The sequence below is a fragment of the Diaphorina citri genome, unplaced genomic scaffold, assembly GCF_000475195.1.
Source record: "Diaphorina citri unplaced genomic scaffold, Diaci psyllid genome assembly version 1.1 scaffold3663, whole genome shotgun sequence".
Classification (NCBI taxonomy): Eukaryota; Metazoa; Arthropoda; class Insecta; order Hemiptera; family Psyllidae; genus Diaphorina; species Diaphorina citri.
This window is the reverse complement of record NW_007381063.1, coordinates 2,594-20,006: the sequence shown is the minus strand read 5'-3', so window position 1 is coordinate 20,006 and position 17,413 is coordinate 2,594. Positions and strand designations below refer to the sequence as shown.

At 39.9% G+C, this 17,413-nt stretch overlaps 2 protein-coding genes and 1 long non-coding RNA gene across 7 annotated transcripts in view; 1 reads left to right on the top strand and 2 right to left on the bottom strand.

Moving 5' to 3' along the window:
* Positions 1-1,394: 1,394 nt before the first annotated feature.
* LOC103520473 (serine/arginine-rich splicing factor 4-like) overlaps positions 1,395-17,413 on the bottom strand; it is an 18,606-nt gene continuing 2,587 nt past the window's right edge. The window contains exons 1-8 of one of the 5 annotated variants that reach the window (XM_026831576.1): positions 10,659-11,125; positions 10,155-10,345; positions 9,799-9,944; positions 9,148-9,340; positions 7,994-8,323; positions 7,037-7,099; positions 1,545-1,879; positions 1,405-1,513 (exon numbers count right to left, since the gene is read on the bottom strand). In XM_026831576.1, the coding sequence (XP_026687377.1) occupies positions 1,588-1,879; positions 7,037-7,099; positions 7,994-8,323; positions 9,148-9,340; positions 9,799-9,944; positions 10,155-10,345; positions 10,659-10,802 (1,359 nt within the window). In that variant the 5' untranslated portion in view covers positions 10,803-11,125 and the 3' untranslated portion in view covers positions 1,405-1,513; positions 1,545-1,587. The other 4 variants (XM_026831575.1, XM_026831578.1, XM_026831577.1 and 1 more) reach the window with 4 other exon arrangements.
* LOC113472033 lies at positions 12,788-14,417 on the top strand. The gene is made up of 2 exons (XR_003394511.1): positions 12,788-12,874; positions 14,083-14,417. It is a non-coding gene; the product is annotated as an uncharacterized LOC113472033 (long non-coding RNA).
* Positions 14,819-17,406, bottom strand: LOC103520475 (serine/arginine-rich splicing factor 4-like). The gene is made up of 3 exons (XM_008485570.3): positions 17,150-17,406; positions 16,483-16,675; positions 14,819-15,741 (listed from the first exon to the last, which is right to left on the bottom strand). Exons 1-3 carry the CDS (start codon positions 17,253-17,255, stop codon positions 15,345-15,347), a joined length of 696 nt encoding a protein of 231 aa, XP_008483792.1. The 5' UTR covers positions 17,256-17,406; the 3' UTR covers positions 14,819-15,344.

Here is a 17,413-nt window from a genome sequence, read left to right as displayed (position 1 = left end):
TCATAATGTAGAATGTAGGTGGTAGGCTGTTCGTAGTTAAATTCTACTTAAGAATTAATATTTAAAAAACATTTAGAATCTAAAAATTTCTTCTTATAATTTGATTTTGAAATTTAAGTTGCTGCCTGACCTTTTTTTGCCAAGTGAGTTTGTTTCTTTGATGGTTACTTACATGTTTTTTTTTTTTATCGTTATAAGAACGATTCAAGTATTCATCCTACAAGATTTGTATTCCACCTAACTTTCTGTATTTCGTACCATCAAAAGGAACAACAGGGCAAAAGCGCGTACAAAAACGATATTTTTGTCTTCTATCGAACGTCCTTCGTCTTCGTCTAAACTCGTGTTTAATCGGACTTGGCTCGGGTAAGATCGGTTTTACCCTTTTTGTCTTCGGCTAAACTCGTGTTTATTCGCGCTCTTGTCCTTGTTCTCATTTGCTTCTCCTTTGTGTCTTCTATGTTCAGACTTCATATTCCTCCTTAGTTTTTTTAGGCAGACAGGCTTAGTATTTTTCGTTTGTTGGCGAAATAAAAAAAAAATTTAAAAAAAAAAAAAAAAAAAAAAAAAACATATCTAAAAATGAGATCATTTATGAGATTCTATAGGTGCTTCAGGGAATATAAAGTACATGAAAAATAAAATAAAAATAAATGACTAGCATCCTGATAGCCAGAACCAAAATCAGAGATTAAACTAGGTGTAAGTTGAACTCTTGGATTAAAGCACCCTCATTGGTTGATTTCAAACTTTCTAGCCAATCAGATTGCTCCAAGAGTTCAACTTCAAGTTCACACACTGATTTTGGCGCTGCCCATGAAAGAAAGAAGTTATAGAATCGAGGCACGATTCAAAACCAATTTTTAGACAGACCTTTTCTTAAAGACATAGAGACTAGCATAAACCGAGGAGTGAGTATTAGAAACATTGCACATGAAAGAAATAAATAAAAAATATAAAATTTAAAATCTATCTAAAATTTAAACTTTTAAGTACACATTGGAAATTTATGTAACAAAACTAAGAGGGGGAGGTTAAAAACGTGTTTTCCTCACGAGGCTTTACCCATAAAATGTTGTTTTCAAATGTCAAGGAACTTGACCGCTAGGCCATTCTCCCTGAAAATAGACATAAAATAGACCACCTCCTATGTGGTAATAGGTTTAACAATTAGTTAGTAAAGAGGTAATTTTACCATTAATGGTCGGTCGGGATCACAACCTGGTTTTAAACTTGGTTTAACTCTAACTCTCGGATTAAGCAAATTTGATAGGCTGAGATTTTAGATTCTTTTTTTCTTCTTCAACCAATCAGATTCCTTAATTCAAGAGTTATATTTAAACCGAGTTTAAATTCTCATTGTGGAATAATAAGTTCCACTTTTCGCTGCCAAAGTGGAGGTTAAAGTCAGGGAGTCCTCACTGGGGTGAACAGACTCTTTGGTCCAAATACTCCTAATTCACAGCTCACTTCATCAATGAATTTTGGGTCGGGTTCTTACCTCTCTGGTGAGCTTCGATGTTTTCTATTGGTCAAGGCCTGACGAAAAATGCCGACAGATCGAGACTAACTTCGGGGGTTTCCGCCTCATCCCAAGCTGGGAGATCGGGACAGCGACCACCGACTCGTGCCGGGGCTCCGTTTCCTATTGGCTCTCTCAGGCGAACTCCCTATTGGTCGAGGCGACGCCGACGAATACGAAGAGTGGCGAACGTTCACGGAACTGTACGAGGCCGGGGAGAGGGAACTTCGGCCGTTTCCGGAGTGATGCTCGGGTGAGATCGACTTGCCCATGTAGGCTTCAGTGTCGGAATCGTCGCTACCCGAGGAGGACGTGTAGGGAATCTTCCGAACGTATGGGATCGGGCGTTTCCGTGCGCTGTCGGGGAAGAATAGAAAGAATGTGTTAGTAGAAACAGGGGCATAGATTAATCGTATTTTCCTTGGGAAAGTTTCATGCTGAAGTTGCGATGAGGAACGGTGAGTGGAATAGCTAAAGCCGTATTTTATCATGTGACTTTTTTTATAGTCAACATGGCTGAACCAATGAGATTCCGCTTTGGACGTCCACACTTGCTCCACAAAACGGAATCTCACAATCTCATTGGTTCAGCCATGTTGACTATAAAAATCATATATAATAAGGATACGGCTTAATACATGCCTGGCATCCCAGTTCCTTACTTGCCCCATCCATAACCATGGAAACTTTCACAAGGTAAATACGGCCTGTTGTTGTTTGTTCTAGCATGAGCTATAGCTATGAGACATGCTGGTGAGGAGGAAGTTCAAAGGAGAGGGAAATATGCGGCTCCTAGGGTTTAATGATTCCTACACTTCCTCACATCTGTGTGCTGAAGCCGTCTTTAGTAAGTACATAAAAAAAAAAAAAAAAAAAAAAAAATCTGAAAAAAGGGGGGGGTTAAAAAATTTAAAATTTAAAATCTATCTAAAATTTAAACTTTTAAGTACACATTGGAAATTTATGTAACAAAACTAAGAAGGGGAGGTTAAAGACGTGTTTTCCTCACGAGGCTTTACCCATAAAATGTTGTTTTCAAAATATGTCAAGGAACTTGACCACTAGGCCATTCTCCCTGAAAATAGACATAAAATAGACCACCTCCTAAATGGTAATAGGTTTAACAATTAGTTAGTAAAGAGGTAATTTTACCATTAATGGCCGGGATCACAATCTGGTTTTAAACTTGGTTTAACTCCTACAACAAAAATACAATGAAACAAATTTTATCAAGCACAATAAAATTTGTCTATTTGAAAATCAAATAAATACCTACTCAACTGTACAGTGAACACTACCTAATAGCAATAATAGATACATAATTCATATGCAACTAGTAAATTCATTAAAGATATGTAAACGAAATAGGTATGATGTGTGTGATGGGTGTGGTGTGTGTGGGGGGAGTGTATTTGTGTGTGTGTGGTGGTCCCGTACAAAGGACGGGTCAACCACTAGTTGGAATAAAAATGCTAAAACTAAAAATGAAATAATAGCAAACTTACCCAACGTGAATGTGAAATAAAAGAAACTAAAAACAAATGAAAGGAAACATAATAAAATTAATAAAATAAAAATACAATATTGGCATAAAATAAAACATTACACTTGCTGAAAATAAAATAAGATAGTAATAAAGTAATGTATGTAACTAATGCCCGGGCAACACTTTGAAATAATCCAATTAGATATAGCTGGAGCCACAGTCTGAATCTTGGATTCAGCAATCTGATTGGGTTAAAATATTCGAAATCAGCCAATTAGATTGCTCCATCACATAAACCAAATTTAAACTCGGATTTTCGCACAGGCCATGATTTTATTATTATTCATATTTAGGGTATTTAAACAAATTGATTAATCTCAAAGTGGCTTCCGGTATAAATATCTTGCAAAGATAAAATATATTGCACTGCAAATATTATCACTACTGTGTATCATGCCTTCAAATCATGGGTTTGTTCAACCAAATTACAGAGGTGCTTCATACAACTAAATTTTAAAAACAACAAAAATACAATGAAACAAAATTTATCAAGCACAATAAAATTTGTCTATTTGAAAAACAAATAAATACCTACTCAACTGTACAGTGAGCACGACCTAATGGTAATAATATATACATAATTCATATGCAACTAGTAAATTCATTAAAGATATGTAAAAGAAATAGGTATTTATCTAATATTTCAAATTAAACATTCAAAATATCAATTTTTTTACATGTTTTGTACATTTTCCCCCAAAAATCAACCTAAGCAAATCCCGTACAAAATAGCAAACAGAACTGTACCAAGTACCTATGCAAGTCCTTATTCCCCATCATAACCATGAAACTTTCACAAGGTAAATACGGCTGTTGTTTGTTCTAGCATGAGCTATAGCTATGGAATGCGTGAGAGGAGAAGTTCAAAAGAGGGGAAATATGCGGCTCTAGGTTTATGATTCCTACACTCCTCACATCTGTTTCTGAAGCCGTCTTTAGTATTCATTAGGCCATGGCATATATGTAGACAAAGCTCATGCTAAAACAATAATGATCTTTTTCTTTTTATTGCTACTTTAATAATCTTATTTTTACCCTAGGTAACATGTGTATTTGTAGGCAATTAATGAGATAAAAAGATATATAGACAAAGCTCATGCTAAAACAATAATGATCTTTTTCTTTTTATTGCTACTTTAATAATCTTATTTTTACCCTAGGTAACATGTATTTGTACGCAAGATACGATATAAATAACCTACATTCGAAATTCAAAAACATTGAAGCTAAGAACAACATCTAGCATGCCATAAAAGGAAACGTGCCCTATGTATTGGCGGGGGCTTCGGCTTCGTCTGTGTCCGGGGGAGATACTTCTATCCGAGGAGGCGCTGCGGTGCCGCGGGTTATCGGTTCGGTATTTCTTAGGAGTGACCGATCTTCTGCGGGGTGGTGAAGAGGTTCGGCGGGGCGGAGGGGAGGTTCTGCGAGGTGGAGGGGAGGTCCGTCGGGGTGGTGGGGAGGGACTAGATCGTCGCGGTGGGTAGGTGGGCCAGGTACACTTCTTCCGCGGTGGAGAGGGGGAAGGTTTGCCTCGAGGCGGGGACGCACTGGGTGACCTGAAGAAAAAAATTAAATTTCATGAGAATTTTTAATTATAACTTTATTGACATTCATTTAAATACATACAATAATAGCACCTCCTAAGCTTAAACTAAACTTATTTAGAGGTGAGCTCCTCTCCTGGATAACTAATTATGTAAATGAAAGAAGAATGAAGATCTAAGAATGAATTGCCATATGAGGTTTTTCGTCCTCAGTTGACAAAAACTTGAGCTATTTTCGCTAAAGTTTTAGACGAGGAGGATTCAGCTCAATATTGAGCTTGTGAAAGAATTGTAAGATTAAATAAAGCATTTCTTCTTCTTTGCCTTTTCCCATGTTCAGATGGGGTCGGCATTTTTCGTCAGCCTCTCAATCAGCCCTCTAAATGAAAGAAGAATGAAGATCTAAGAATGAATTTCCATATGAGGTTTTTCGTCCTCAGTGGACACAAACTTGAGCTATTTTCGCTAGTTTTAGACGAGGAGGATTCAGCTAAAGGTTTATTGAGCTTGTGAAAGAAAGAAAGAATTGTTAGATTAAATAAAGCATTTCTTCTTTGCCTTTTCCCATGTTCAGATGGGGTCGGCATTTTTCGTCAGCCTCTCAATCAGCCCTAACTAGGGTGATCACTTTGGGCTGACATTTGGTTTTGGCTACAAATTTTACGAGTGGATGCCCTTCATACTCAACCTTCGCTATTGATATAGCATAAGTATACATATTTGGAAACCTTCACTATTGGTATAGCATAAGGAAATTTGGAAACCTTCGCTATTGATATAGTATAACGAAAATTTGGTCTAGTCTACTCCCTGTTTATAGTCCCCTAGCTAGACGCTGATCTACTCTCTGTTTACAGTCCCTCAGCCACACATGGATGAAATAAAAAATAATAACCTTGCTCGACGTGGCGGTGATGTACGCTTCTGAGGGGAGGCCGCTCGCCTTCGAGGTGAAACACTGCGCCTCTTAGGTGAGAACCCTCTCTTTGGTGAACCAAACCCTCGTTTCTTTGGTGAACCTTTTCGAGGGGAAACACTCTGGCGTGGAGATTCGCTTCTCTTCCGGCTGGGGGAACCACGCTTAAACTAAACTTATTTAGAGGTGAGCTCCTCTCCTGGATAACTAATTATGTAAATGAAAGAAGAATGAAGATCTAAGAATGAATTTCCATATGAGGTTTTTCGTCCTCAGTGGACACAAACTTGAGCTATTTTCGCTAAAGTTTTAGACGAGGAGGATTCAGCTCAAGGTTTATTGAGCTTGAGAAAGAATTGTTAGATTAAATAAAGCATTTCTTCTTCTTTGCCTTTTCCCATGTTCAGATGGGGTCTGCATTTTTCGTCAGCCTCTCAATCAGCCCTAACTAGGGTGATCACTTTGGGCTGACATTTGGTTTTGGCTACAAATTTTACGAGTGGATGCCCTTCATACTCAACATTCGCTATTGATATAGCTATAGCATAAGTATATTTGGAAACCTTCACTATTGATATAGCATAAGGAAATTTGGAAACCTTCGCTATTGGTATAGCATGAGGAAATTTGGAAACCTTCACTATTGATATAGTATAACGAAAATTCGGTCTAGTCTTCTCCCTGATTATAGTCCCCTAGCTAGACGCTGATCTATTCTCTGTTTACAGTCCCTCAACCACACATGGATGAAATAAATAAATAAAAAATAAAAATAAAGATATGCAAAATAATATTGGTAAAATAAATATTCAATTATTACATGGAAATTGAAATTATAGTCATGTTAAATACTAACACACTTGCAAACGATAAATAATCCGGGCTACGAAATGTGTCCAAATCTTTTTTGGAGTAGTCGCCAAATTTCGGCCAGAGCCAGGGTCGGCCCCAGGGGGGTTAACTTCAAAATCTTAAATGGAAACCCCCTAATTGTAATACACCATATCAAAGGTATTGAAAAAAGAAGAAAAAAAAAAAAATACCTACGACAACAACCATGGCTGGAGTTAGGTGTAGAGGCAAACAGCCCCAAAGGATGGGTCAATGGGTCAAGCTTCTACGAATCCTATCCAGCGGTAATTGAACTTCACTAAAGCTCTCCAAATAAGGGGGATATACATTGAGTAGCCCAGTTCCAAAAGTGGACATCTCCCGGATGGACTTTTTTTAGGGAAAACACGATAAACTCATATCTTTTGAAACAAAACAGCCGATTTCAATGATTTTTGGGTCTTGAAAAAAACTAAAATCCAAAGAAATCTGTTGTTATTTATGGTACTTCTGGAAAAGTTGACATGAATTAGTTATGTTAAGGTCAAAGTTCCGAGATGTCCAGTTTTGGCACCGAAAACTCTACTTTGTCCCCTTTTGAAACTGGGCTACTCCTAATAAAGTTCACACACAAAAACACACACAGGAGGGGGAAAGTCACAAAGTTCGTCTACCTGGTAATACGTCGTCTGTCGAGGAAACTCGGCGAGCCCCGCCGCCTTGGTATGGAAGGCGACCTGCTCCGGCTCGCACGAGACGGACTAGGCGAGGAGCTACTCGACCGTGACCGCTTCTCTCCGGACCGTGACCTCTTGTCCGAAGACCGTGACCTCTTGTCGCTAGATCTCTAAAATTTAAACTTTTAAGTACACATTGGAAATTTATGTAACAAAACTAAGAGGGGGAGGTTAAAAACGTGTTTTCCTCACGAGGCTATACCCATAAAATGTTGTCAAATGTCAAGGAACTTGACCACTAGGCCATTCTCCCTGAAAATAGACATAAAATAGACCACTTCCTAAATGGTAATAGGTTTAACAATTAGTTAGTAAAGAGGTAATTTTACCATTAATTGGGGGAGGCTTTCGTTTATTCATCGGCGGAGGACTAAGTGCACTGGAAAGCATAAACCAGAATACGAAATCAGGAGAAAACATACGACAAAGAAAATGAAGAAAATAAAAAGAAAGGGAAAAAACTAAAAAAAAACTTTGTTAATGTTTCTTTGTTTGTTCTTTTTCCCGGAAAAAGGAACTAAATTAATAAAAGGGGATTTAGCTAAAAAAATATTAGGAATTTTAACTCCTACTCTCGGATTAAGCAAATTTGATAGGCTGAGATTTTAGATTCTTTTTTTCTTCTTCAACCAATCAGATTGCTTAATTCAAGAGTTAAATTTAAACCGAGTTTAAATTCTCATTGTGGAATAATAAGTTCCACTTTTCGCTGCCAAAGTGGAGGTTAAATTCAGGGAGTCCTCACTGGGGTGAACAGACTCTTTGGTCCAAATACTCCTAATTCACAGCTCACTTCATCAATGAATTTTGGGTCGGGTTCTTACCTCTCTGGTGACGAAAAATGCCGACAGATCGAGACTAACTTCGGGGGTTTCCGCCTCATCCTAAGGCGACCTGCTCCGGCTCGCACGAGACGGACTAGGCGAGGAGCTACTCGACCGTGACCGCTTCTCTCCGGACCGTGACCTCTTGTCACTAGATCTGGACCTTTTGTCTGAAGATCGGGACCTTTTGTCCGAAGTTCGGGACCGTTTATCGCTGGATCTCGACCGCGACCTTTTGTCCGAAGACCGTGACCTCTTGTCCGAGGATCTTGACCGCGACCTTTTATCGCTTGACCGTGACCTCTTGTCGCCGGATCGTGACCGCTTGCGTGAGACAGAGGAGGCACGAGACGAGGAGGAAGAGGAGGATGAAGAGCGGTGCCGAGAAGGACGTCGAGAACTGAGGAATAGAATACAGATTAAACTCAGGGATAGAATAGAATAATACAGTGAGGAATGGAATAGAATACAGATTAATCTTTTCTTTTTTCTTTTTCAAGATGGGATTATATACGAGTACCCTGCCAAATCATATCATTAAACTGATGAATAGAATATAATTAAATTAAATTGAAAAGTTAGCTCCCATGGCGTAGTGGTCACTGCGCTCACCTTGCAGGCAGAAGACCCGGGTTCGATTCCCGGCGGGGTCAATTTTCCGATTGATTCCGTGACTGCTGTTGCGGGGCCCACTCAGTCTAGTTGGGATTTTTTAACTCAGCTTACATAGCCGGCTTTGCCAGCGGCCGCAGGCCGCAATGCGTACTATGTATTAAAGAAACAAAGTAGGTACACGGGTCTTGCCAGTGGTCGAAGGCCGCATTTATGATTAACAATAGACTTATTACCAAAATCAGCGCCCGAAGGCCGCAATTTATATATTTTCTTCACAAATGTAACATAGCTAGCTTTGCCAGCGGCCGAAGGCCGCATTTGTTCTAATGAACATATTACCAAAAAACTACATTGTATTTATTTATTACAAAGACAACTTGGCTTTGCCAGCGGCCGAAGGCCGCATTTGTTCTGATGAACATATTACCAAAAAACTACATTGTATTTATTTATTACAAAGACAACTTGGCTTTGCCAGCGGCCGAAGGCCGCATTTGTTCTGATGAACATATTACCAAAAGACTGCATTATATTTATTTATTTATTACAAAGATAACTTGGCTTTGCCAGCGGCCGAAGGTCGATCGGTTAGATGATTTTTTTGTTTACCTCCGTGAGGATCGTCTACTTCTGCTGGATCGGCTGCTACGACTGGACCGGGAATCGCTACGATCTGACGAGTAGGATCGGGACCGGGACGATTTGTGTCGACGTACTGTGGGCGAGGCGAGGGCCGAGGTGTCGATAGGCGACACCTGGCGACCGCGCGGCGAACCTGACGACTTGGAGCGGGAGCGAGAACCTGGGAATTGGGAAATAGGTAGAGGTTAAGAGCATTTGGGTAAAATTTATTTACAAAAAAAGTCAATTCCTACAAAAAGAAAAAAGTGAAAAATCCAAGTATGCATTTTTATTTTTATTATTATTTTGAGAGGTTTCATAGAGGGAACTGTAACTGCTAAGGTTTTATCGTCCCGAAATCGAAGAGAGAAGGAAAACAGGATAGGAGAAAGCCAGCCGTTCCGCGAAATCCTTCAGGATATATGCCCCGGGTGGGAATCGAACCCGCGGCCTAGCGCTTACAAGGAAGACGCGCTACCCTCCAAACTTACTAGGCTGGGGGATCAATTTAATTTGAATAAACCATTTACTGATGAATATTCGTGATGAAAATTTCCCCGTTTCATCATATTTTATACTCTTCAATTTTAAAACCTCTCCAACTTTAAAACTTTATAAAGCGCATGATTAGATAATTACCTGATTGTGAACGGCGTGCTTTCTCCCCGGAACGTGCTCGGGACGTTCTCCTATCCTCTCTCCGAGAACTCTCCTTTATCCTAGGACTTCGTGAACTTCCCATCATCCCTCTGCCAACACTTTCCCTCGGGGATTTTTCCCGCGATGTTGATTTTTCCCTCGCCGGCGGGGATTTTTTCTGCGGGGGAGATTTCGTGGGATTTTTCGCGTACGCTGCCGGGATGGTTTTGTCGCTACTTGGGCTGGATTTGGGTCGCTGGTCGCTACGCTGTTTGGAGTCGCTACCACTTGAATCGCTATCTGATGAGGACTCGGGCGACATAGACATGTCTTTAACCTGAAATTTTTCCCGCGATGTTGATTTTTCCCTCGCCGGCGGGGATTTTTTCTGCGGGGACGATTTCGTGGGATTTTTCGCGTACGCTGCCGGGGTGGTTTTGTCGCTACTTGGGCTGGATTTGGGTCGCTGGTCGCCGCGCTGTTTGGAGTCGCTACCACTTGAATCGCTATCTGATGAGGATTCGGGTGACATAGACATGTCTTTAACCTGAAAACAATAAAATAATAATTAGTGAACAAACTAAATTTCTAAGAATCAAGAGGCATTTTTTTTCTAATTTATTAGAGTGAGAATGAGAGCTTTTTTTTTTTTTTTTTTTTTTTTTCTGAACTTATTAGAGTGAGTTAACATTCGAAATATTATGGACTTGGTTTAAGGATAAAAAGACAAAATTTTTATTGACTTGATCTTTTCTTCGAACTATTTAAATAATAATACTCTAATTAATAAGAAGCTGCAATTCAAATTCCAAGTGTAAAAGTAAAACGTAAGTACATAAATAATAAAATAGATAAATTACCTGTGAGGGTTTCGGACCAAAACACGGTTCAGCGGGTAACTGCGGAGATTCACGGCGCTCCTTCGAGGCCGTTTCATTATCATGCGTTCCAAGACCGTTTGACACCGGGGCACCATCCATCCGTTCCTTCATCATCTCTGACATTTTCCGTTCCTTCGTCTTCTCAATCAGGTTTCGTTTCAAATTGGCAATCTCCTCCTTTTCCTTCTCCAAGGTGGCTTTACTCGCTGATCCGGAAGTCTTGTTAGACTTCTCGCGAGCATTCGACTCACTCGACGACGACGAAGTCGAAGAGACCGAGCTCTCACGAAGTTTCACGACTGGCTTCGGCTTTTCCGAGCTCCCCGGGTCACGTCGCTTCGGGCTGAGGGAATTCTTTCGTCTCGTTTCGCTTTCTCGGCGGGGTCGCACAGGGCTGCGTGAGTAGCGACTTCGCCGGGGCGAAGCGCGTCTCGGCGGGGAATAAATGTTTATTTAAACCCACCAAAATTGACTGCAAAATTGGACCTTGAGTTTTCTTAACGGGCCAAGTTTCTGTTTAAAGTTTCATCCTTTTTTTTATATCCATTGTTTCCTCCACTCTCTATTTTTATCTGTTCCATTCCACACAACCTATCTCAGTAGAAATTTGAGATGTATTCAGAGTGAGTGAGTTGTAAAGAAGAACTACTCAGGGAGTGAGTCAGATACTAAACCATTTACCTCCCTCTCATCTCTCATGAAACCAGATATACCTATAGGTACCTACAGCTCTAGGGAGTTAGTATCTGAGTCATTGAGTGAGTAGTTCTTTAACTCTCTCACTCTTAACATATTTCTTGTAGAATCATAATGTAGAATGTAGGTGGTAGGCTGTTCGTAGGTAAATTCTACTTAAGAATTAATATTTAAAAAAACAATTAGAATCTAAAAATTTCTTCTTTTAATTTGATTTTGAAATTTAAGTTGCTGCCTGACCTTTTTTTGCCAAGTGAGATGTTTGTTTCTTTGATGGTTACATGTTTGTTTTTTGTTTTTTATCGTTATAAGAACGATTCAAATATTCATCCTACAAGATTTTTGTATTCCATGTATTTCGTACCATCAAAAGGAACAACAGGGCAAAAGCGCGTACAAAAACGATATTTTTGTCTTCTATCGAAAGTCCTTCGTCTAAACTCGTGTTTAAGCGGACTTGGCTCGGGTAAGATCGGTTTTACTCTTTTTGTCTTCGGCTAAACTGGTGTTTATTCGCGCTCTTGTCCTTGTTCTCATTTGCTTCTCCTTTGTGTCTTCTATGTTCAGACTTCATATTCCTCCTTAGTTTTTTTAGGCAGACAGGCTTAGTATTTTTCGTTTGTTGGCGAAATTCGTTCTCTTACTCTCTACCTTATCCCCTTCCTTCCCTTGTAAACTATATCTATGAAATATGTAAGACCTTGTTTAGAGTTTATACTGAGGGAGTAAAGGAACTTTTCAGTCTCATTCTGGCAGGATAAACAAGGTACCTACCTATATTCTATTCTTATATATCTGCTGCGCCCATACTTATTCAATCCGGAAAGTTGTGTACTGTACAACCAAACAAAATCAATTTTGTCAACAAACGAAAAATGTTAATACTGTCCATTGTAAGCTTGGAGAGAAAAGTGTACGTCATTGTTCATCGAAAAGGTTTTTGTAAGAGCCTGTTCCCACTTGTTCGGGAAAAAAAAATCGTGTCGTGTGAAGTGGGAACACTCTCATTTAAATGATATTGCCTACAGGACATTCGGGAAAAAATCGGATGAAACTCACGAGATACGTGGGAACGGGCCTTAAACATACAACCTGCTCTCTGCTTTCTAGTGGATGGAAAGACCACTATATTCATTCTCTCTTGGTCCTCAAGGAAAGACACACCCTCCTTACCTTTTCTTCTACAAGCTTACATAAACGTAGTTTTAGCGTACTTAGTTAAACATAACAAGATTTTTTTTTATATATTATTTTTCGGATTTATTTTTATTATTATTTCAAATCATTTTGTTTGCTTAGGGCGGCCACTCACTATCAGGTAGAACTGACAGGTACGCCCTGAACAGGTCTACCTGATAGTTAGTGGCCGGCCTTTCACTTATCTGTTATGTTTTCCATTCGGTCTGGGGGTTTAGAAAACTTGGAGAACCGAATTCTAAAGGAAAGGATTCAAGCGTGTAGATATCTATGCTAGTAATTCCAGTGTTGTCCACTGAAATGTATCGACATTTTGAGTGCTTTCTCGACACTTTATTACAGTTTTTAGAATATTACCAACAACCAATTCTTTAAAGAAAGGGGCCACAGATGAGAAAGAGGAGGATGAAAAGAAGTCAAAATGTAGAGGAGGAAAGGATGAAAAAGAAGAAAGGATAGATTTATCTCAGGTGTTATTTTCCTTTCCGGAAAATTGACCGCTGGAAAATTCACTGCGGAAATTCAGTTTCCCTGAGAGGAAAATGCCCCTCATCCTTACTGTCAAATTGTTTTAGTACCCCCCATTTCCCCCCATATTTTATCCTATTAACTAGATATCTGAGTAGATTATTATGTATTTCTGCCTTTCTTAAAAATTTTAGGCGAATAAAAATGATTTTTCTTTGGTATTTAAGTTCAAAATTGTGAGTTCTTATTTTCTTGTTTAGACAGGCATTTTTTTTCAGCACTCGAAAAAATTGAGAAAAAAGTCATGATGAAAAACCATGTAAAAATAAAATTTACTAGAAAATCTAGAAATAAATTGGAAAAATTTTCAGAAAAAAAATTGCGAGAGGTTTTTTCAAGCTTCCCAGACCTGTCCAGCATGAAGGTTCCCACCCGAATCCCACCCTCGGCACCTAACTTTGGTAGCACAACTTCGGAGTTCAGAAAGAGGAGGAGCTTAAATCAAAGTCTAGTGGGGGAAATTTCTTCTGCGCAAGCGTCAGAGCTTTGTGTTAGGAAAAATAGTATAGGAGAATGTTTCTCCTATATTGCTATGCAAGAATCAGTATAGGGGAAATGATTCCCCTATTATTTTAGTATGCTGACAAAGTTATGGACTTTGGGAGGGCATTCGGGTGGGGACCTTGCTTCTAGACAGTCTGGGAAGCTTGGAAAAAACCCTCGCAATTTTTTTTTCTGATTTATTTCGGTATTTTGACGCTCTGAAAAATAAGAATACAAGATGATTACATTTTATTTTGCATATAATTTTTTTAATTGGGTTCCTAAAGTTTTATGAAGCTAAAAAATAATGGATCTAGGGGGGTTTAGAAAACTTGGAGAACCGAATTCTAAAGGAAAGGATTCAAGCGTGTAGATATCTATGCTAGTAATTCCAGTGTTGTCCACTGAAATGTATCGACATTTTGAGTGCTTTCTCGACACTTTATTACAGTTTTTAGGATATTACCAACAACCAATTCTTTAAAGAAAGGGGCCACAGATATCGACATTTTGAGTGCTTTCTCGACACTTTATTACAGTTTTTAGGATATTACCAACAACCAATTCTTTAAAGAAAGGGGCCACAGATGAGAAAGAGGAGGATGAAAAGAAGTCAAAATGTAGAGGAGGAAAGGATGAAAAAGAAGAAAGGATAGAGGGGAAAAAAGGTCTTTTACAAATTGTATTGCATGAATGACACCCTTATCAGCTTATCACAAGATAGGTACATAGGTATGTTGTACAATTTATAAATCCTATCTACTAAAGAGGTTATAAAAAAAATGACTAGCGGGGAAATTAAACAAAGTAAAAAAAAACGTGGAAATTAAAAAATATTGCTTAAAGGCATTAAAACAAACAAACAAAAAACCAAGTCATAGAGCAGGAAAAATGGGGACCAACGGATTTTTTTTTTTTTTCTTTTTTTTTTGTACGACTTCTAGATCCCGAGATAAATCGATTTAAAAAATACCGGTAAATCGTAAAATTTGACGTCACGGCAAACGCTCCCGTAGGCGATGACGTCATAATTCATGACTCCCGCTTCGTTTGTTTTTGCGCAAGCGTTTCTGCACATTTTGACGTGAAATATGACGTCACAACTCATCGAACTTTTTCATTAGAACGGAAAATAAAAATTGAATTTTAGACCTCTTACATTTATTTTTTCGGAGTTTTGACCTCAGATTTGGATTTTTCACAACTTTTTACGTATCGACCTTTTATTAATAATATTTTCCCAATTGCAACTCCTCCATTGTAATACATCATATCAAAGGTATTGAAAAAAGAAAAAAAAATCCCTACGACAATACAACAATCATGGCTGGAGTTAGGTGTAGAGGCAAACAGCCCCAAAGGATGGGTCAAGCTTCTACGAATCCTATCCAGCGGTCATTGAACTTCACTAAAGCTCTCCAAATAAGGGGGATATAAATTGAGTAGCCCAGTTCCAAAAGTGGACATCTCCCGGATGGACTTTTTTTTCAAGGGAAAACACGAAAAACTCATATCTTTTGAAACAAAGCAGCCGATTTTAATGATTTTTGGGTCTTGAAAAAGTTAAAATCCAAAGGAATCTGTTGTTATTTATGGTACTTCTGGAAAAGTTGACATGAATTAGTTATGTTAAGGTCAAAGTTCCGAGATGTCCAGTTTTGGCACCGAAAACTCTACTTTGTCCCCTTTTGGAACTGGGCTACTCCTAATAAAGTTCACACACAAAAACACACACAGGAGGGGGAAAGTCACAAAGTTCGTCTACCTGGTAATACGTCGTCTGTCGAGGAAACTCGGCGAGCCCCGCCGCCTTGGTATGGAAGGCGACCTGCTCCGGCTCGCACGAGACGGACTAGGCGAGGAGCTACTCGACCGTGACCGCTTCTCTCCGGACCGTGACCTCTTGTCCGAAGACCGTGACCTCTTGTCGCTAGATCTGGACCTTTTGTCCGAAGTTCGGGACCGTTTATCGCTGGATCTCGACCGCGACCTTTTGTCCGAAGACCGTGACCTCTTGTCCGAGGATCTTGACCGCGACCTTTTATCGCTTGACCGTGACCTCTTGTCGCCGGATCGTGACCGCTTGCGTGAGACAGAGGAGGCACGAGACGAGGAGGAAGAGGAGGATGAAGAGCGGTGCCGAGATGGACGTCGAGAACTGAGGAATAGAATAGAATACAGATTAAACTCAGGAATAGAATAGAATAATATAGTGAGGAATGGAATAGAATACAGATTAATCTTTTCTTTTTTCTTTTTCAAGATGGGATTATATACGAGTACCCTGCCAAATCATATCATTAAACTGATGAATAGAATATAATTAAATTAAATTGAAAAGTTAGCTCCCATGGCGTAGTGGTCACTGCGCTCACCTTGCAGGCAGAAGACCCGGGTTCGATTCCCGGCGGGGTCAATTTTCCGATTGATTCCGTGACTGCTGTTGCGGGGCCCACTCAGTCTAGTTGGGATTTTTTAACTCAGCTTACATAGCCGGCTTTGCCAGCGGCCGCAGGCCGCAATGCGTACTATGTATTAAAGAAACAAAGTAGGTACACGGGTCTTGCCAGTGGTCGAAGGCCGCATTTATGATTAACAATAGACTTATTACCAAAATCAGCGCCCGAAGGCCGCAATTTATATATTTTCTTCACAAATGTAACATAGCTAGCTTTGCCAGCGGCCGAAGGCCGCATTTGTTCTAATGAACATATTACCAAAAAACTACATTGTATTTATTTATTACAAAGACAACTTGGCTTTGCCAGCGGCCGAAGGCCGCATTTGTTCTGATGAACATATTACCAAAAGACTGCATTATATTTATTTATTTATTACAAAGATAACTTGGCTTTGCCAGCGGCCGAAGGTCGATCGGTTAGATGATTTTTTTGTTTACCTCCGTGAGGATCGTCTACTTCTGCTGGATCGGCTGCTACGACTGGACCGGGAATCGCTACGATCTGACGAGTAGGATCGGGACCGGGACGATTTGTGTCGACGTACTGTGGGCGAGGCGAGGGCCGAGGTGTCGATAGGCGACACCTGGCGACCGCGCGGCGAACCTGACGACTTGGAGCGGGAGCGAGAACCTGGGAATTGGAAATGGGTAGAGGGAGCATTGGGTAAAAATTATTTACAAAAAAGTCAATTCAAAAAAAGAAAAGAAAAAAAAAGTGAAAAATCCAAGTCTGCATTTTTATTCTTTTATTTTTATTAATATTTTGAGAGGTTTCATAGAGGGAACTGTAACTGCTAAGGTCTTATCGTCCCGAAATCGAAGAGAGAAGGAAAACAGGACAGGAGAAAGCCAGCCGTTCCGGGAACGAACATTATCCTTCAGGATATATGCCCCGGGCGGGAATCGAACCCGCGGCCTAGCGCTTACAAGGAAGACGCGCTACCCTCCAAGCTTACTAGGCTGGGGGATTAATTTAATTTGAATAAACCATTTACTGATGAATATTTGTGATGAAAATTTCCCCGTTTCATCATATTTTATACTCTTCAATTTTAAAACCTCATCCACCTTTAAAACCTAATAAAGCGCATGATTAGATAATTACCTGATCGTGAACGGCGTGCTTTCTCCCCGGAACGTGCTCGGGACGTTCTCCTATCCTCTCTCCGAGAACTCTCCTTTATCCTAGGACTTCGTGAACTTCCCATCATCCCTCTGCCAACACTTTCCCTCGGGGATTTTTCCCGCGATGTTGATTTTTCCCTCGCCGGCGGGGATTTTTTCTGCGGGGACGATTTCGTGGGATTTTTCGCGTACGCTGCCGGGGTGGTTTTGTCGCTACTTGGGCTGGATTTGGGTCGCTGGTCGC